This window comes from Asparagus officinalis, chromosome 5 (genome assembly GCF_001876935.1).
Source record: "Asparagus officinalis chromosome 5, Aspof.V1, whole genome shotgun sequence".
Classification (NCBI taxonomy): Eukaryota; Viridiplantae; Streptophyta; class Magnoliopsida; order Asparagales; family Asparagaceae; genus Asparagus; species Asparagus officinalis.
Window position 1 is genome coordinate 82,660,609 of NC_033798.1, and position 18,431 is coordinate 82,679,039.

Below are 18,431 nucleotides of genomic sequence, written 5' to 3' on the forward strand. Positions count from 1 at the left end.
TTGCACTGTAGCCACCAACAAATCCCTGCACTTTGCCGAATTATTCTCTGCCGGCTTGCACCCTCTCAATTGCCCGATTAATCCCCTCTGCCTGCTCACCTAAACCCTAGGCAAAAAAGATAATTTATAGGCTCACACATAATCGGGTGGGCCTGTTTCTCTTCACGCAGAAACAAAACCTTTGCCCAGCTCATGGTGGTCCCCACTCACGTCACATCCACAGTACCAACTTATGCAAGTTCTTTTTTGTTGGCTTTTCATTTTTTGCCTGTCGATTATGTATATGTTTTATAACTTTTATGATTCTGAGGTAATGGATTCATATTTTGTGAATGAGCTCACCACTACCTGTGTCCTGTTCAGGGAGCAAATCTTTTGCTGATGCATGCATCAGTTCTGCCCACTGAATCCAATCTTTCATATTATATTCCTGTTAGCATGCACCCTCATCTTCTGGAGTCCATGATATTGAACACGTGAAAAGAATCATGCTGTTTGATGAAAAGAATCTTCAGTCTTCGCTCACCTCTACAGAATATTCATTCGACAATAACTTGTGGATGTTGAAGGATTCTAATGCGAAGAATAAGCACTTTAATTTTGAAACATTGTCTAAAAAATTTGAAAGGCTGATATCTAGCTTACGCAATACAGAGGAATCTGATCTGGAGGTTGATGGTTTTAAGAAAAATGAAGCCAAACATGCATTACTAATCTCTATCTCAATGGCTTAGAGGGGCCTAAAATTGACAAACTCAAGGTATGCAATCCTTCACGGTATAACTAGAAAATTCTATGATCTTTTCAACACCTCCTTTAGAGGTGATTAATAAACCATAAGTTGCAGGCCTTTTACATAATATGTCAAATGAAGGGTTTACATGTGAAAACTGTTATCTCATATTAAGAGAGAAGAAAAGCTAACTGGTATGCGAGACGTGCTTTTCATCTACATCTTCTTCTACCATTCTTCTCATCAGAACAAATCAGAAAGATGACTGTAGCAGTGACCATATACTTTTCTCTAGTATTATAGGATTTTCTTTGGATCAATTCAGTAGTTTGATTGTTTTGATGTTGCAGACTGGTAATATTTCTTAAGACAATAGACGTCCTACAGAATTATGATTTCTTAATATCCTGATGAATGTTACTGGAACCAGGTGCCCATATAAGTGAACTAATCATACAAATATAAGTTTGAAAGTGGCAACCAGTCAAGCAGTCTCCAAGTAATTTGAGATTTTTTTGGCTGATATCTGAGCGACAACTAGTAAATTCTAATGTGATCTGAATATGCCAATACGCATCCTATATTTTCCATTGATTTTGTTATCAGGCATAATGATCTTAACTTCTTAGAGGAATTTGATTCTGAAACAAAATCCTTTCATATAAGACTCTTTAATGCTATTCTAGTTTTCAAGTAATGCAGTTTCTAATAATGAGAAAACTGCACCATAAAGAGAAATTAGTCATTATTGTGAAATACTGACCTATTAAAAAATTTATCTGCAGACTCCAGAGGTATCAGTCCTCCCGACAGAGCAGAAGTGGCCATTTCTTCTTCGCTTTCCCATATCCTCTTTCGGTATGTGCCTTGGAGTAAGCAGTCAAGCCATTCTATGGAAAACTGTCTGATCATGTACCCTTTTTGGCTTTACATGTTGAAAAGTAAACTTGATTTTGGATCAAGTTTAATTATTGGATCAATGATCCAATTATCACTTGTTGGGCCAAAACCCAATACTTGATCCAAGTTCTAGAGTTTTCTCTAGAAATATCTAAACATCTCCACCTCCTTAAAATGTTCTAGAAAATTATAGAGAATGAATATTTAGATATTTCTATAGATAATTGTAATATAAAATTCTAGATATTATACTAGAACTCTCTAGATTTAGGATTAAAATATTCTAGATATTTTGTACTTTGGAGGCTATAAATACCTCCCCTTCCCTCTCATTTGTAATCAAGAAGTTCCAAGTTGTTCTAAGGTGTTCAAAAGAAATAAAAATCTTCTTCTTCCTAAATTTTCTATTGTCTCCCGAATTCTTAAACACTTTCTCCATCACCTCCAAATATTTCTTCCCAACACATAAATGGGTTTCGCGATTCCCTTGAAGATGGCGAGTAACGGTGTTCCCTTTCAAGTCCCGATGCTCACAAAGAGCAACTACGATAATTGGAGTCTAAGAATGACAGCTATCCTAGGAGCACATGACGTGTGGGAGATAGTCGAGAAAGGCTTCATTGAACCGAAGAATGATGGTAGTCTATCTCAAACTCAAAAGGATAGTTTGAGAGAATCAAGGAAGAGAGACAAGAAGGCTCTCTGTCTAATCTATCAAGGTCTAGATGAAGATACATTCGAGAAGGTCGCAGGAGCAAAGACGGCCAAAGAAGCATGGGAGAAGCTTCGAACTTCTTACAAGGGATCAGATCAAGTCAAGAAGGTACGTCTTTAAACTCTAAGAGGAGAATTTGAAGCGTTGCAAATGAAGGAAGGTGAACTCGTCTCCGATTACTTCTCAAGAGTTTTAATGGTTACTAATAACCTAAAGAGAAATGGCGAGAAGTTAGATGAGGTGAGAATCATGGAGAAGGTTCTTAGATCGTTGGATCCAAAATTCGAGCATATTGTCACTGTCATTGAAGAAACAAAGGATTTGGAGACTATGACGATGGAGCAACTTCTTGGTTCGTTACAAGCTTATGAAGAAAAGAAGAAGAAGGAAGATATTGCAGAACAAGTACTCAAGATGCGGATTGATCAAACTAAAGAAGAAAGCGGACGAAGTTATCAAAGACGAGGTGGCGGTCAAGTCCGAGGACGAGGTCGTGGATATGGAAATGGACGAAGTTGAAGGCCTCATGATGAAAACACCAACCAAAGAGGAGAAAGCTCATCAAGAGGTCGTGGGAGAGGAAATCAAAAACCAAGGTACGATAAGTCAAGCGTTAAATGCTATAATTGTGGAAAGTTTGGACACTATGCTTCCGAATGCAAAGCTCCAAACAATAATAGAGTTGAAGAGAAGTCCAATTATGTTGAAGAAAGAAGCCAAGAAGATGATATGCTATTGATGGCTTACAAGAAAGATGAACAAGATGAGGTTCACAAGTGGTACCTCGATAGCGGTGCAAGCAATCACATGTGCGGGAAAAGAAGCATGTTCGTGGAGCTTGATGAATCGGTGAAAGGAAATGTGGCTTTGGGAGATGAATCGAAGATGGAGGTGAAAGGTAAAGGAAATATTCTCATCCGATTGAAGAATGGAGATCATCAATTTATTTCCAACGTTTACTATATCCCAAGCATGAAGACCAATATATTGAGCCTTGGACAACTCTTAGAGAAAGATTATGATATTTGATTAAAGGATAATAACCTTTCTATAAGAGACCAAGAAAAAAATCTCATTACCAAGGTGCTGATGTCAAAGAATAGAATGTTTGTTCTTAACATTCAAAATGACATCGCACAATGTCTCAAGATGTGCTACAAGGAGGAGTCCTGGCTTTGGCATCTTCGATTCGGGCATCTCAACTTTGGAGGATTAGAGCTACTTTCTAAAAAGGAGATGGTGAGAGGATTGCCTTGCATCAACCATCCAAATCAAGTGTGTAAAGGGTGTCTACTTGGAAAGCAATTCAAAATGAGCTTTCCAAAGGAGTCAGACACAAGAGCGCGGAAGCTATTGGAACTCATACATACAGATGTATGTGGCCCGATCAAACCAAGATCACTCGGTAAAAGTAACTACTTTCTTCTCTTTATTGATGATTTTTAAGAAAAACATAGGTTTACTTTTTGAAGGAAAAATCAAAAGTGTTTGAAAACTTCAAAAAGTTCAAAGCCCATGTTGAGAAGGAAAGTGGCCTTGTGATCAAAGCCATGAGATCCGACCGTGGAGGAGAATTCACATCCAAGGAATTTGAGAAGTATTGTGAAGATAACGGTATTCGAAGACAATTGACGGTGTCGAGGTCCCCTCAACAAAATGGAGTTGTGGAAAGGAAGAACCGGACAATCCTTGAAATGGCGAGGAGCATGCTCAAAAGTAAGAAACTACCAAAAGAGTTGTGGGTAGAAGCAGTTGCATGCGCGGTTTATCTATCAAATCGATCTCCAACAAGAAGTGTTTCGGAAAAAACACCATAAGAAGCTTGGAGCGGAAGGAAGCCCGGTGTTTCTCATCTAAGAGTCTTTGGAAGCCTTGCTCACGCTCATGTACCGGACGAGAAGCGGAGCAAACTAGATGACAAAAGTGAGAAGTACATCTTTATTGGTTACGATGCCAACTCCAAAGGCTACAAGCTCTACAATCCTGATACAAAGAAGACAATCATCAGTCGAAATGTCATCTTTGATGAAGAAGGAGAATGGGATTGGAGATCAAATGATGAAGACTACAACTTCTTTTCACATGTTGAAGAATATAAATTGGAGCAACCAAGAGAGGAGCCTGTTACCCCACCAACTTCACCAACAACAAGTTCTCAAGAAGATGAAAGTTCGAGCGAAAGGACTCCACGTTTCAGAAGTCTACAAGAACTTTACGACGTAACTGAAAATCAAGACAATCTTACTTTATTTTGTCTATTTGCGGATTGTGAGCCCATGAATTTCGAAGAAGCTATGAAGAAGAAGACATGGAGAAATGCAATGGATGAAGAGATCAAGGCGATACAAAAGAATGAGACATGGGAGTTAGCTTCACTTCCAAATAGGCATAAGGCGATCGGTGTGAAGTGGGTGTACAAAGCAAAGAAGAACTCTAAAGGAGAAGTTGAAAGATACAAGGCAAGATTGGTGGCAAAAGGTTATAGTCAAAGAGCGGGAATCGACTATGACGAGGTATTCGCTCCTGTTGCTCGTCTAGAAACTGTTAGATTAATCATTTCATTGGTAGCTCAAAACAATTGGAGGATATATCAAATGGATGTCAAATCAACCTTCTTAAATGGAGATCTTGAAGAAGAAGTTTACATTGAGCAACCACAAGTCTACATAATCAAGGGAGAAGAAGACAAAGTCTTGAGGTTAAAGAAGGCGCTTTATGGGTTAAAACAAGCACCGAGAGCTTGGAATACTCGAATTGATAAGTACTTCAAGGAGAAAAGTTTCATCAAGTGTCCATATGAGCATGCACTCTATATCAAAACTCAAAACAATGATATATTGATTGCATGCTTGTATGTAGATGACTTGATATTCACAGGCAACAATCCAAGTATGTTCGAGGAATTCAAGATGGAGATGACGAAGGAGTTCGAGATGACCGATATTGGATTGATGTCTTACTACCTTGGAATTGAAGTGAGACAAGAAGATAATGGAATTTTTATTACTCAAGAAGGCTATGTTAAAGAGGTTCCTAAGAAGTTCAAGATGGATGACTCGAATCTAGTAAGCACGCCAATGGAATGTGAAGCCAAATTGTCAAAGCAAGAAGAAGGAGAGAGTGTAGATCCAACACTATTTAAGAGCTTGGTTGGAAGCCTACGCTACTTAACGTGCACAAGACCTGACATCTTATATGCAGTCGGAGTTGTGAGCCGATACATGGAGCATCCAACAACAACTCATTTCAAGGTAGCTAAAAGGATACTTCGCTATATCAAAGGTACCATAAACTTTGGCTTGTATTACTCTGTTTCTGACGATTACAAGCTTGTTGGATTTAGCGATAACGACTGGGGTGGAGATGTAGATGACCGAAAAAGCACAAGCGGATTCGTGTTCTTCATTGGAGATACAGCTTTCACATGGATGTCAAAGAAGCAACCAATTGTCACCCTTTCTACTTGTGAAGCGGAGTATGTAGCGACAACTTCATGTGTTTGCCATGTTGTTTGGTTACAGAACCTGTTAAAGGAGTTGAGTTTGCCACAAAAGGAGCCAACGAAGATCTTAGTGGATAATAAGTCAGCAATAGCTTTGACGAAGAACCTAGTCTTCCATGATCGAAGTAAGCACATTGACACTCGTTAGCACTACATTAGAGAGTGTGTTACCAAGAGGGACGTTCAATTGGAGTACGTGAAGATGAATGATCAAATAGCTGATATCTTCACCAAGCCTCTCAAGCGCGAAGATTTTATCAAGATGATGAGTTTGCTTGGAGTAGCAAAATCAAGTTTAAGAGGGGGTGTTGAAAAGTAAACTAGATTTTGGATCAAGTTTAATTATTGGATCAATGATCCAATTATCACTTGTTGGGCCAAAACCCAATACTTGATCCAAGTTCTAGAGTTTTCTCTAGAAATATCTAAACATCTTCACCTCCTTAAAATGTTCTAGAAAATTATAGAGAATGAATATCTAGATATTTCTCTAGATAATTGTAATATAAAATTCTAGATATTATGCTAGAACTCTCTAGATTTAGGATTAAAATATTCTAGATATTTTGTACTTTGGAGGCTATAAATACTTCCCCTTCCCTCTCATTTGTAATCAAGAAGTTCCAAGTTGTTATAAGGTGTTCAAAAAAAATAAAAATCTTCTTCTTCCTAAATTTTCTATTGTCTCCCGAATTCTTAAACACTTTCTCCCCATCACCTCCAAATATTTCTTCCCAACATTACATGCATGCTTGGCGATAAACCTCATTCTTTGGTGCATCTCTCTTGTATTGATAGTTACTATGTCCATCATCTATTCGCTGAAGCTAATATTTTACTTTGAATCTGTTCGAAGAGAGTATTACCACCCGAATAGGGTCAACTTTTTCTTTGCTCCATGGATAGCTTTCCTCTTCTTAGCTCTTGGTTTGCCCCCGGTTGTTGGTGAAAAGCTCAGTCCTGCTCTTTGGTATGTGCTTATGGCTCCAATCTTTTGTCTTGAGCTCAAGATTTATGGCCAATGGATGTCTGGTGGAAAACGTAGGCTGTCGAAGGTGGCTAATCCTTCAAATCATTTATCAATCGTGGGGAATTTTGTTGGCGCTTTGCTAGGTGCACATATGGGGCTTAAAGAGGGGCCTGTTTTCTTCTTTGCTATTGGGTTGGCTCACTACATTGTACTGTTTGTGACTCTGTATCAGAGACTTCCGACAAATGAAACGCTGCCCAAAGATCTTCATCCAGTATTCTTTTTGTTTGTTGCAGCACCGAGTGTTGCTTGTATCGCATGGGAAGAGATTTCTGGCGACTTTGGTTATGGGTCGAGAATAGCTTATTTAGTTGCACTATTCCTCTATGCTTCACTTGTAAGTTTTTCTCTCACTTTTTACCAAGTTTCTTTTAGTGAATAATAAATTTGCTATTTACTAATGATTTAAGATGGGATGAATAAGACGTGGTAACAATATCAAATTAATGAGAAACACATGCATCTTTTACTAATCGATGAGTTAATCTAAGAAATCATTAAATACAAAGCAGTGGATTATGTGATAGGCTAATGTAGCGGTTACTAGCAGGATCAATTACAATCTAAATGCAACAGGATCTTGATACAACTGAGGATCCAAAACTTATCTGAGAAACTTGAATTGCAACTGCTGCTATCCTCTTCTTCATCATAATTTATTGATTTATTCGTTCCGTACTACTTCGTTCAAAGGATGGATTGATTATCTCTTGTGTATCAATCATATTTACCCCTTTCCTCCAACAACATTAACTTTTTACCTCTTATTGTGTTTAATTTGCTTCCTTGTGCTTCTTCTCCTGTGTATGTAGGCTGTAAGAGTTAATTTCTTCACAGGGTTCAGGTACTAATTTTTTTTTCCTTTTAAAGAACTTTGTCTCTCAAATAATTTATTGTCCCTCTACTTACATATTTATGGAAAAAAGTATCTGGTTCATTAGGTTTTCGCTATCATGGTGGGCATATACTTTCCCAGTGACGGGGGCTTCAATTGCAACTTTTAGATATTCGACAAATGTCACAAATGTGTTCACTAAATCACTTTCTTTCGGTCTCTCTGCCATCTCTGCCTTAACAGTGATGGCTCTTCTTACTGCAGCTATCATCGACGCCTTTGTCCTCCACAATCTCTTTCCAAATGATATTGCTTGCCATTTCCATTACAGAGAAGAGACCTAAGTCAAATGAGAAGAACAGATACCTGAAAGCAGCTATCTCATTGGTCAAAGAGAAGAAATTTTTGTCGAAAGATATGTTACCCATGATTGATTTGTTGAATTCAGCCTATTAATAGGATTTATTATGATATGATCTAATTTATTCAAGTGGAAGATATAGTATGATCTAATCTATTCAAATCCTTCTCTTCCCTTCAGTTAATTTTTGCAAATTTGAAGTTTAAGTCTGCACCAAGAATCTTGCTTCAACTGTTCTTTAGCTCATGCGCTGAAGCAACTGTTCTACTAAGTTTTTTGCTTATACTGTATCAACCTTCATTTATCGTCATTCTTTTTTCTCTCCTTTTTTCTTTCTTCTTTCTTCTTTCTTCGAGGTATCGAGCACTTGGAATTTCATTGAGACGATATCAGACATTAAAAACAGAAACCATATCTTAGCAAAATTACGCTTCGAATCTATCTTCAAAAGAGAAACCATTTGATGATATTGCTGCACATATTGGCAGACAAATGGAATAGAGTTGTTCAATTTACCCGAATCATGGTCCATAACCAAAAGAGAACATCACCAGAGTGATGAAGGATGAATATCTCATGTAACATCTTAAGATATTCTCAAATAGGCAACTTATTCCCAAAGGCAGAATAGAATAAAGAAATACTGAAAGCCAACAAGTTAAGCAAGAATGTTTTCATTCCAATCCTACAGATCTCTGGACATAGATGTTAGATTTGGGGGTGGAAACCAAACCTCCGACGGCGGAGGAGCTCCGACGAGCTCGAGAATGGCGGAGATGACGCAGGCGAAGTCGACGAACGCAACCTTCGGCGAACGCACACTTCGGCGAACGCACTCTTCAAAGTCGGCGTTCGAACCCCCCCTTTGCTCTGCGTTCGAACCTGACCTTTGCGTCAGGTTTAGCCGCTGGCGACAGGCTGTCGCCAGCCCTTCCATCCGCCTATAAAACCCCCCCCAGCCTAGGGTTTTTTCGTGGTCGCTGAAGCTTCCCCCCTTTTTCTTCGTTTCTCTCTGGCGGCGGCGATCAGCCCTAAAACGCAGCAGCGTTTTCCCCAAATCGCAGTAGCGATTTTGATAATCTCCAGCTCTCAATTTCATTTGAGGGGAGATTTAAAAGAGATTAAAGAAGAGAGAGAAAGAGAGGAAATTGAAAAGGGGTTTTATATTGTGGGGTATTTATTCTCAAGTGAGAATTGAAAGGGTTCATACCCTTTAATTATTAACACTGTAGCTACAGTGTTTAATTGAGAGATCTCAATTTTTGATCTGCTCTTATAATTGTAATTTCTTGTTTGATTAATAAGAAATTATCTATGTGGCTCCCGAGGACGTAGGCAGTTGCCGAACCTCGTAAATCTTGGTGTACTTTTTTCTATACTGCGTTTCTGTTGCATTAAGGGTTTCAGCGTTAAATTCCCAACAACTGGTATCAGAGCGTGAAACGATCTAGAGAAAGTCAGATTCAAGTGGGAGCCATGGCCGCAGATGAGGCAAAAATGAGACTTGAGAAATTTGATGGAACAGATTTCGGATTCTGGAAAATGCAGATAGAGGATTATCTGTATCAGAAAAAACTGTATCAACCACTATCGGGGAAGAAGCCAGATTCTATGAAGGAAGAAGAGTGGAACCTTTTAGATAGACAAGCCCTAGGAGTTATCAGATTAACGTTGACTCGCAATGTTGCGTTCAACATAGCAAAGGAGAAGACCACGGCAGGTCTTATGGCAGCACTCTCAAACATGTATGAGAAGCCATCAGCCGCGAACAAAGTTCATTTGATGCGGCGCGTCAGTAGCACAACACCTCAATGAACTTAATACGGTTACAACCCAATTGAGTTCAGTTGAGATTGAGTTTGATGATGAAGTTCGGACGTTGATACTTCTGTCTTCCCTACCAGAGAGTTGGAACGCTACAGTCACAGCTGTGAGTAGCTCGTCGGGAAAGAAAAAGTTGAAGTTCGGCGACGTTCGTGATTTGGTTCTCAGCGAGGAGATCTGACGGAGAGAGACGGGTGAAGCTACAACCTCTTCAGTATTGCATACAGAGTCAAGAGGTAGAAATTCAACCAGAGGAAACAGACGAGGAAAATCAAACTACAGAGGTAGATCAAAGGACAGGAGGTCCAAATCGAGGAATCCAAGCAACAACTCGAAGGCTATCGAGTGTTGGAATTGTGGAAAGACCGGGCATTACAAGAATCAGTGCAAGAGCGCACAGAAGGAGAAGGAAGTGAAGGCAGAGGTGAATGTCACTTCCACTTCAGGAGGAGACGACGCATTGATATGCTCTTTGGAGAGCAAGGAGGAATCTTGGGTGTTAGATTCAGGAGCGTCGTTCCATGCTACCTCTCAGAAAGAATTCTTCGAGAAGTATACCCCCGGAAATCTTGGATACGTGTATCTTGGTGATGATCAACCATGTGCTATTGTGGGCAAAGGCGTGGTGAAAATTAAGTTGAACGGGTCAGTATGGGAGCTGAAGGATGTCAGGCATATTCCCGACCTGAGAAAAAATTTAATATCCGTAGGCCAGTTGGCTGGCGAAGGATATACCACGACCTTCCATGGAGATGATTGGAAGATCTCAAAGGGCGCAATGACAATTACCCGAGGTAAGAAGACTGATACCCTGTATATGACAGCAAGTGCACGTTGTTTGATCTCAGTTACAGATCTCAGTTGCAGCAGGCAATGAGACTTCAAAGCTGTGGCACCAGAGACTCGGTCATATGAGTGAGAAGGGGATGAAAATCATGCATACAAAGGGAAAACTCCCAGGACTGCAGTCAGTGGAGATGGATATGTGTGAAGAATGCATACTTGGAAAGCAGAAGAGAGTCAGCTTTCAGACAAGTGGCAGAACCCCCAGGAAGCAGAAGCTAGAGCTCGTTCACTCAGATGTGTGGGGACCAACAACCACCGCGTCCATTGGTGGAAAACACTACTTCGTGACTTTTATCGATGATCACTCTCGGAAAGTATGGGTCTACTTTCTGAAGAAAAAGTCAGAAGTGTTTGAGGCTTTCAGAAGATGGAAAGCCATGGTCGAGAATGAGACCGGTCTGAGAATAAAAAAGCTCAGGACCGACAATGGATGAAGACACCGGATTCAAGAAGTTCTGCTATGAGCACGGGATCAGAATGGAGAGAACCGTGACCGGCACGCCTCAGCAAAATGGTGTAGCTGAGCGGATGAACCGAACGTTGACAGAGAGAGCCAGAAGCATTCGAGTACAGTCAGGCCTACCGAAGCAGTTCTGGGCAGAAGCGGTCAACACAGCAGCTTACTTGATCAACCGAGGTCCATCGGTTCCATTGGAGCACAGAATACCAGAGGAGGTATGGTGCGGAAAGGAGGTAAAACTCTCACATCTTAAAGTTTTCGGTTGTGTAGCTTACGTGCATATTAGTGATCAAGGCAGGAATAAGCTTGATCCCAAGTCAAAGAAATGCACTTTCATCGGCTATGGTGAAGATGAGTTCGGCTACCGCATTTGGGACAACGAAAACAAGAAGGTGATCCGGAGCAGAGATGTGATATTCAACGAGAAGGTGATGTACAAGGACATGCACAAGACAAATAACTCAGAGAGCGAGTCAATATTTGTAGATGCAGATGATGTCCCGAGTAACCTCTCGGAAGAACCCAATGCAGAGGGTCCTCAGCAAGAAGAGCCTGTTGGACAAGATGGTGCGCAGGAGCCCGACGCACCAGCTCCGATATTAAGAAGATCTTCTCGTCCTCCTGTACCCAATAGGAGATACATGAACTATCTGTTGTTGACAGATGGTGGGGAGCCTGAAAGCTTTGATGAAGCTTGTCAGTGTGGAGATGCGAGCAAGTGGGAGCTTGCAATGAAAGATGAGATGAAGTCTCTCATATCTAACCAGACGTGGGAACTAGCTTAGTTGCCCACGGGTAAGAAGGCACTCCACAACAAATGGGTGTACCGGGTGAAAGAGGAGCAGGATGGTTCCAGAAGATATAAAGCCTGATTGGCTGTCAAAGGTTTCCAGCAGAAGGAAGGAATTGACTACACCGATATTTTCGCTCCCGTGGTGAAGCTAAATACTATCAGGACCGTGATGAGTATTGTAGCAATTGAAGATCTTCATCTCGAGCAGTTAGACGTGAAGACGGCGTTTCTTCACGGAGATCTGGAAGAGGAGATATACATGCACCAGCCAGAAGGTTTCTCAGAAGAAAAGAAGAAGAACCTGGTGTGCAGACTCAAGAAGAGCTTGTATGGCCTGAAACAAGCCCCAAGGAAGTGGTATAAGAAGTTTGACGGCTTCATGCACAAGGAAGGTTTCCAGAAGTGCAACGCCGACCACTGTTTCTACTTCAAAAGATATCAGTCCAGCTATATCATCCTACTGCTGTATGTTGATGATATGTTAGTTGCAGGAGCAGATATGGAGGATATCAGGAGTTTGAAGCAACAGCTGTCAAAGGAGTTTGACATGAAGGACTTGGGTCCAGCGAAGAAGATCCTTGGAATGCAAATCACGAGAGATAAGAAGAGAGGTCTCTTGCAGTTATCTCAGACGGAGTACATCAACCGTGTTTTGCAGAGATTGCCAAGCCTGTGAGCACACCCTTGGCCAGCCATTTTCGTCTGTCAAAGGATCAGTCTCCTCAATCAGAAGAAGAGAAAGAGAGTATGGCTCAGGTTCCTTACGCCTCAGCTATTGGAAGCTTGATGTATGCAATGGTCTGTACGAGACCAGATATTGGGCATGCAGCGGGAGTGGTCAGCCGGTTTATGTCGAATCCAGGAAAAGCTTATTGGGAAGCGGTCAAGTGGATTCTGAGATATCTATGAGGCACCACACAGAAGTGTTTGCACTTTGGTAAGGAAGAGGTGGAAGTGCAAGGGTACGTAGATGCAGACTTCGGCGGTGAAGTCGATCAACGAAGAAGCACCACTGGCTATGTATTCACCGTCGGAACTATAGCTGTTAGTTGGATGTCACAGGTATAGAAGATCGTTACCCTATCCACTACAGAAGCTGAGTATGTTGCAGTGACTGAAGCCAGTAAAGAGATGATATGGGTTCAGGGTTTGTTAACAGAGCTGGGATTCAAACAGGAGAAGAATGTTTTGCACAGTGATAGCCAGAGTGCGATACACTTGGCGAAGAATTCAGCATTTCATTCCAGAACGAAGCATATTGCGCTTCGGTACCACTTCATCAGATCCCTGTTGGAAGATGACGTGTTGAAACTGGAAAAGATTCCAGGAAGTAAGAATCCAGCAGACATGTTAACAAAGACGGTGACAGTTCAGAAACTGGAGTTGTGCGCAACTTCAGTTGGCCTCCATGCATAGATGATGAGGGCGAAGCCACACAGGAGGAGGAGCTTGATGAGATAGCCTGCCGACGTCGGTTTGGTCTCCAAGTGGGAGATTGTTAGAATTGGGGGTGGAAACATCTCCAGCTCTCAATTTCATTTGAGGGGAGATTTAAAAGAGATTAAAGAAGAGAGAGAAAGAGAGGAAATTGAAAAGGGGTTTTATATTGTGGGGTATTTATTCTCAAGTGAGAATTGAAAGGGTTCATACCCTTTAATTATTAACACTGTAGCTACAATGTTTAATTGAGAGATCTCAATTTTTGATCTGCTCTTATAATTGTAATTTCTTGTTTGATTAATAAGAAATTATCTGTGTGGCTCCCGAGGATGTAGGCAGTTGCCGAACCTCGTAAATCTTGGTGTACTTTTTTCTATACTGCGTTTCTGTTGCATTAGGGGTTTCAGCGTTAAATTCCCAACAATAGAGAAACAGTTTGTTTAAACTAAAGATATGGGTTTAATATTGAACCCCAAATAGATGCCCCCATTTCATGATTGTGAGAAGTTTCTGTAGATTCGAGGCGACGTATTGGCGAAAAGTCGAAGGAGTGCATTTGGACGTCTGGCGGTCGACCGGCGGTGGAGCTGCGGTCGACCGCAATGTGCACGCAGATGTTTTCTGGGCTCTGGAAGTTGGGCGGTCGACCGGACATGGAGCGGCGGTCGACCGGCATTTGTCCAGAGCCGATGGTGAGCCTCTGGACTTTTCGCGGTCGACCGCACATGGAGCTGCGGTCGACCGCGATGCGGGTTTCGGTCTGGGTCTGTTTTCCAGACCCGTTTCTTTTGGCTTTAGTATAAATACCCAATGGGTATTTTCTAGGGTTTGAGAGAGGGATTTTGAGCTGATAGAGAGGGGTTTTCTTTGGGCTTCTATTCTAGAAGTATTGGTGAGATCAAGAGTTGATTTGTTGAGGGTTTTGGTGTGAGATTTGTAACCCTAGTTGTATCCTCTTGTTTCTAATAGTGAAAACTCCCCCTTCCTTCCCCCGTGGACGTAGGCATCTCGCCGAACCACGTAAAAACTGGTGTTTGTGATTGTTTGTGCCATTGTGTGGTTGTTGGTTTATCCTTTCTCGGTTTATCCTTTTCTCGGCGTTTGGGTTTGGATTCTCGAGGCACAACAAGTGGTATCAGAGCTCCGGGCAACGCTTGGGCTTTTTTGGAGGTATAGATCAGTTGGGAAGTTCATCGGGAGCTTCGATTGGTGATAAAGGTGGGATCTTTATGGTAAAGTTTCTATCTTTTTTAAATTGGATCTATTTCTTATAGTTCCGCAATTGTATTGGGTGCTTTGAGATAAATGGCCGGAAAGGATAAACAAGGGGAGGGTTCTTCTAGTGTGAAGGCCATCCAAACTTTGAGTTTTCATTCTATGAAAATAGATGTGGAAAAGTTCAACGGCACAAATAATTTTGGACTTTGGAGATGTGAAGTCATGGATGCGCTAAATGCGCAAAATTTGGAAGATACGTTGGAGTTGGACGGGAAACCGGACAACATGGATGATAAGGTTTGGAATAAAATGAATAGAACGGCGTGTGGTGTGATTAGGTCTTGCCTTACCCAAGATCTAAAATATGATGTGATGAATGAAACTTCGGCAAAGAAGATTTGGGAGGTCCTAGAGGGCAAATATTTGACGAAGAGCGTCAAAAATCGCTTGCATTTAAAGAGGAGGCTTTATCGCTTCCAATTGAAGAAGAGGACATCCATTAGTGATCACATGAACCACTACACGAAGCTACTTGCAGATTTAGCGAATGTAGATGTCATTGTTAAAGATGAGGACAAGGCGTTGCTATTGTTGAGTTCCTTGCCCGACGAGGAATATGAGACCTTCGTCCTCACTCTTATTAATGGGAAGGCATCTCTTTCGTATAGTGAGGTCACCGCGGCTCTTCGGAATATCAACTTTCCAAAGAAGGGACAAGGAGACTTCATCGAAGCGGTTGCGCGGGGGCATTGGTTGCAAGAGCTAAAAGTCCAAACCGTGGAAGAAGATCACAGTCTAGAGGGGGGCATCCTGCAGTTGGTAGGAATCAGTGTGCCTTTTGTAGAGAGGATGGACATTGGAAAGCCGAATGCCCGAAATTGCAAGCTGTGAAGAATAAAGGGAAAGCTATCCAAGCTTCAGAGGTGAACGTTGCCAAGGCTAGTGGCGATGTTTCAGATTCAAATTCTTCAGGCTACTCATGCCCAGCTCTTCCGTCGGTAGTTGTTGCCGACTCCACCGAGTGGATGTTGGATTCTGGTGCTACTTACCACATATGCCCTAGAAGGGATTGGTTCTCCAGCTTTCAGGAGTTGGAAAGAGGGGATGCTGTTCTCATGGGTAATGATCACAGATGCCCTATTGGTGGTATTGGTATCATTCGGATTCGGATGAGTGACGGTATGATTCGGGAGTTGGTTGATGTGAGGTTCGTTCCTCAGCTGAGGAAGAACATCATTTCACTTGGTGTATTGGAGGCAGCAGGCTATAGGGTGACTTTGGCGGATTCTCGCTTGAAGGTCACATCAGGGTCCATGATTGTTATGAAGGGCGTCAGGAGGAGTAACTTATATTATCTGCTTGGGAGCACGATAGTGGATAGGGAACTGACGACTTCTATGGCTAGACTGTGGCATCGGTTGGTGCTGGGATATATTATTGGTTATGCCGTGCACAGATTGTTGAGGAGTGCTATGACCTGCAGATTGAAGTCCTGTGAGCACAGTGGGATGATTGGAGGTGTTCAGTCAGGCATTGGGGGGCTTTCCGAGGAGGCATCATCGGGAGGTAATCGGTATTTTGTTTCTTATGTTGGGGATTGTACTAGGCATATTTGGGTTGCAACCAAGTCCCTTTGGTATAAAGCCCTAGTAGTCCGCAACAGTTGGAGGAGGTGTATGGGCAGAAAGGTTACCAGTCATACTTGTTCTAGTAGGGGTCCTTTCTTGCATCGGTGCCGAGCTCATGGCAGTTGGAGACATTTCAGAGGAGAGGAGACAGTGGGGCTACGTGATGAGATGGCGGATTCATTGGGCCGTTCTTTTCTGGAGGAAGATCGGTATTGGTTGTCGAGCAGTGGATCTGGTATTCAGGCTTCGACAGATTTGGGTCATCTTATGAGGTTGCCGACTGCTGCGTATAGAGATGTTAGATCTGGTGAAGCTGTTTCAGATTTTGGTTGGCGTCGGATATTGGGCTACCCAGCACATGGTCACATCATGGATGTGAGATTGGATCCGATTGCGCATTTGGGATTCAGAGGCTCCCTTGTCTATCAGTGGGGAGCTTCTGAGTTTGGTCTGAGCAGGTTTGTCACTTTGGACTCTCAGCAGGTGGAGAGTATTGATCAGATCAGAGGGATATCGCAGCGGGTGGAGGGTGATGCTACTCCACATTGGGTGAGGATTTCCTCACGTACTCCAGGTCATTCTGCATTGGTTGGGATTCCAGCTGAGGTGGCACAGCGTGGGAGTCATTTATTTATGGGTGCAGATGATGAGGTAATTGAGTTGGATGCAGCTGGTGGATATGGTGGGGATACGGTCATTGTTTCATCTCAGGTGGAGGTGTTGGACTGTTTTCCGTGAAGGCTTGATTCCTCGGAGAGGATACGTAGGCAGTCAGTTTTTGATGCAGCCGATCTGGTGAGTAGACACTATTGGTTTGGGTGAGTGTTCGCACTCCCGTTTGGTTGGTGTTGGCTCAGTTGTTTGGTGAGTAGACACAGTTGGTTTGGGTGAGTGTTCGCACTCCCGTTTGGGTCTCGACGTGTTGTGATTGGAGTCTGTTGTCATGAGTCCGTTGCCATGGCGTACTGGATGCAACAGTGGAGGCATTGGTTTGATCGGTGTCGGCTCAGTTTTGGGAAAACGTTCGCCGAGGTGGAGAATTGTAGATTCGAGGCGACGTATTGGCGAAAAGTCGAAGGAGTGCATTTGGGCGTCTGGCGGTCGACCGGCGGTGGAGCTGCGGTCGACCGCAATGTGCACGCAGATGTTTTCTGGGCTCTGGAAGTTGGGCGGTCGACCGGACATGGAGCGGCGGTCGACCGGCATTTGTCCAGAGCCGATGGTGAGCCTCTGGACTTTTCGCGGTCGACCGCACATGGAGCTGCGGTCGACCGCGATGCGGGTTTCGGTCTGGGTCTGTTTTCCAGACCCGTTTCGTTTGGCTTTAGTATAAATACCCAATGGGTATTTTCTAGGGTTTGAGAGAGGGATTTTGAGCTGATAGAGAGGGGTTTTCTTTGGGCTTCTATTCTAGAAGTATTGGTGAGATCAAGAGTTGATTTGTTGAGGGTTTTGGTGTGAGATTTGTAACCCTAGTTGTATCCTCTTGTTTCTAATAGTGAAAACTCCCCCTTCCTTCCCCCGTGGACGTAGGCATCTCGCCGAACCACGTAAAACTGGTGTTTGTGATTGTTTGTGCTTGTTTAGTTGTTGGTTTATCCTTTTCTCGGCGTTTGGGTTTGGATTCTCGAGGCACAACAGTTTCTAATATATATTCAAATTGTTCTGACCTCTTATGTTTCTATGTCACTATCATAAACAAATGAAAAGATTAAGAACTGCTCATAGCACCTTGAGTCTCTCTTTAATTAGCAGCCTCAGCGTAAAATATTCAACGGTTTATACCTTGGCCAATAGTGGGGTACAAAAAGGCGCTTCTTTGGGCTTCTTCCTTGGCTTTTATGAGCAGAATATGTGTCTTTTTTATTGTCGGCAGATTACGTGGCCCCATTGTTAAGACAAATGGAGAGGCAAGGAGAGTCCCCTTCTTTGTTAACTTTTACAAATTAAGGACTGCTAACAGGCTGTCATTGAGATTATATTCTGATCGCAACTAATTTGCTGTGAACATATAGGACATTAGGAATCCATAGACCCCCCCAAAAAAAGAAGTTAGAATCAACCATAAATCATATGACCTTAAATATTAGAAAAAAGGGAAAAGTGACCTAGGGTTTGTGAATTAAGAGAAATTGCACAAATTTAG

General features: G+C 42.3%; 1 protein-coding gene across 1 annotated transcript; it reads left to right on the top strand.

The window, feature by feature from the left end:
- LOC109842086 (S-type anion channel SLAH3-like) lies at positions 489–8,171 on the top strand. The gene is given in 7 exon segments (XM_020410998.1): positions 489–678; positions 735–760; positions 1,519–1,640; positions 6,569–7,217; positions 7,693–7,724; positions 7,822–8,026; positions 8,028–8,171. Coding segments are annotated over 7 exon segments (1,368 nt in total).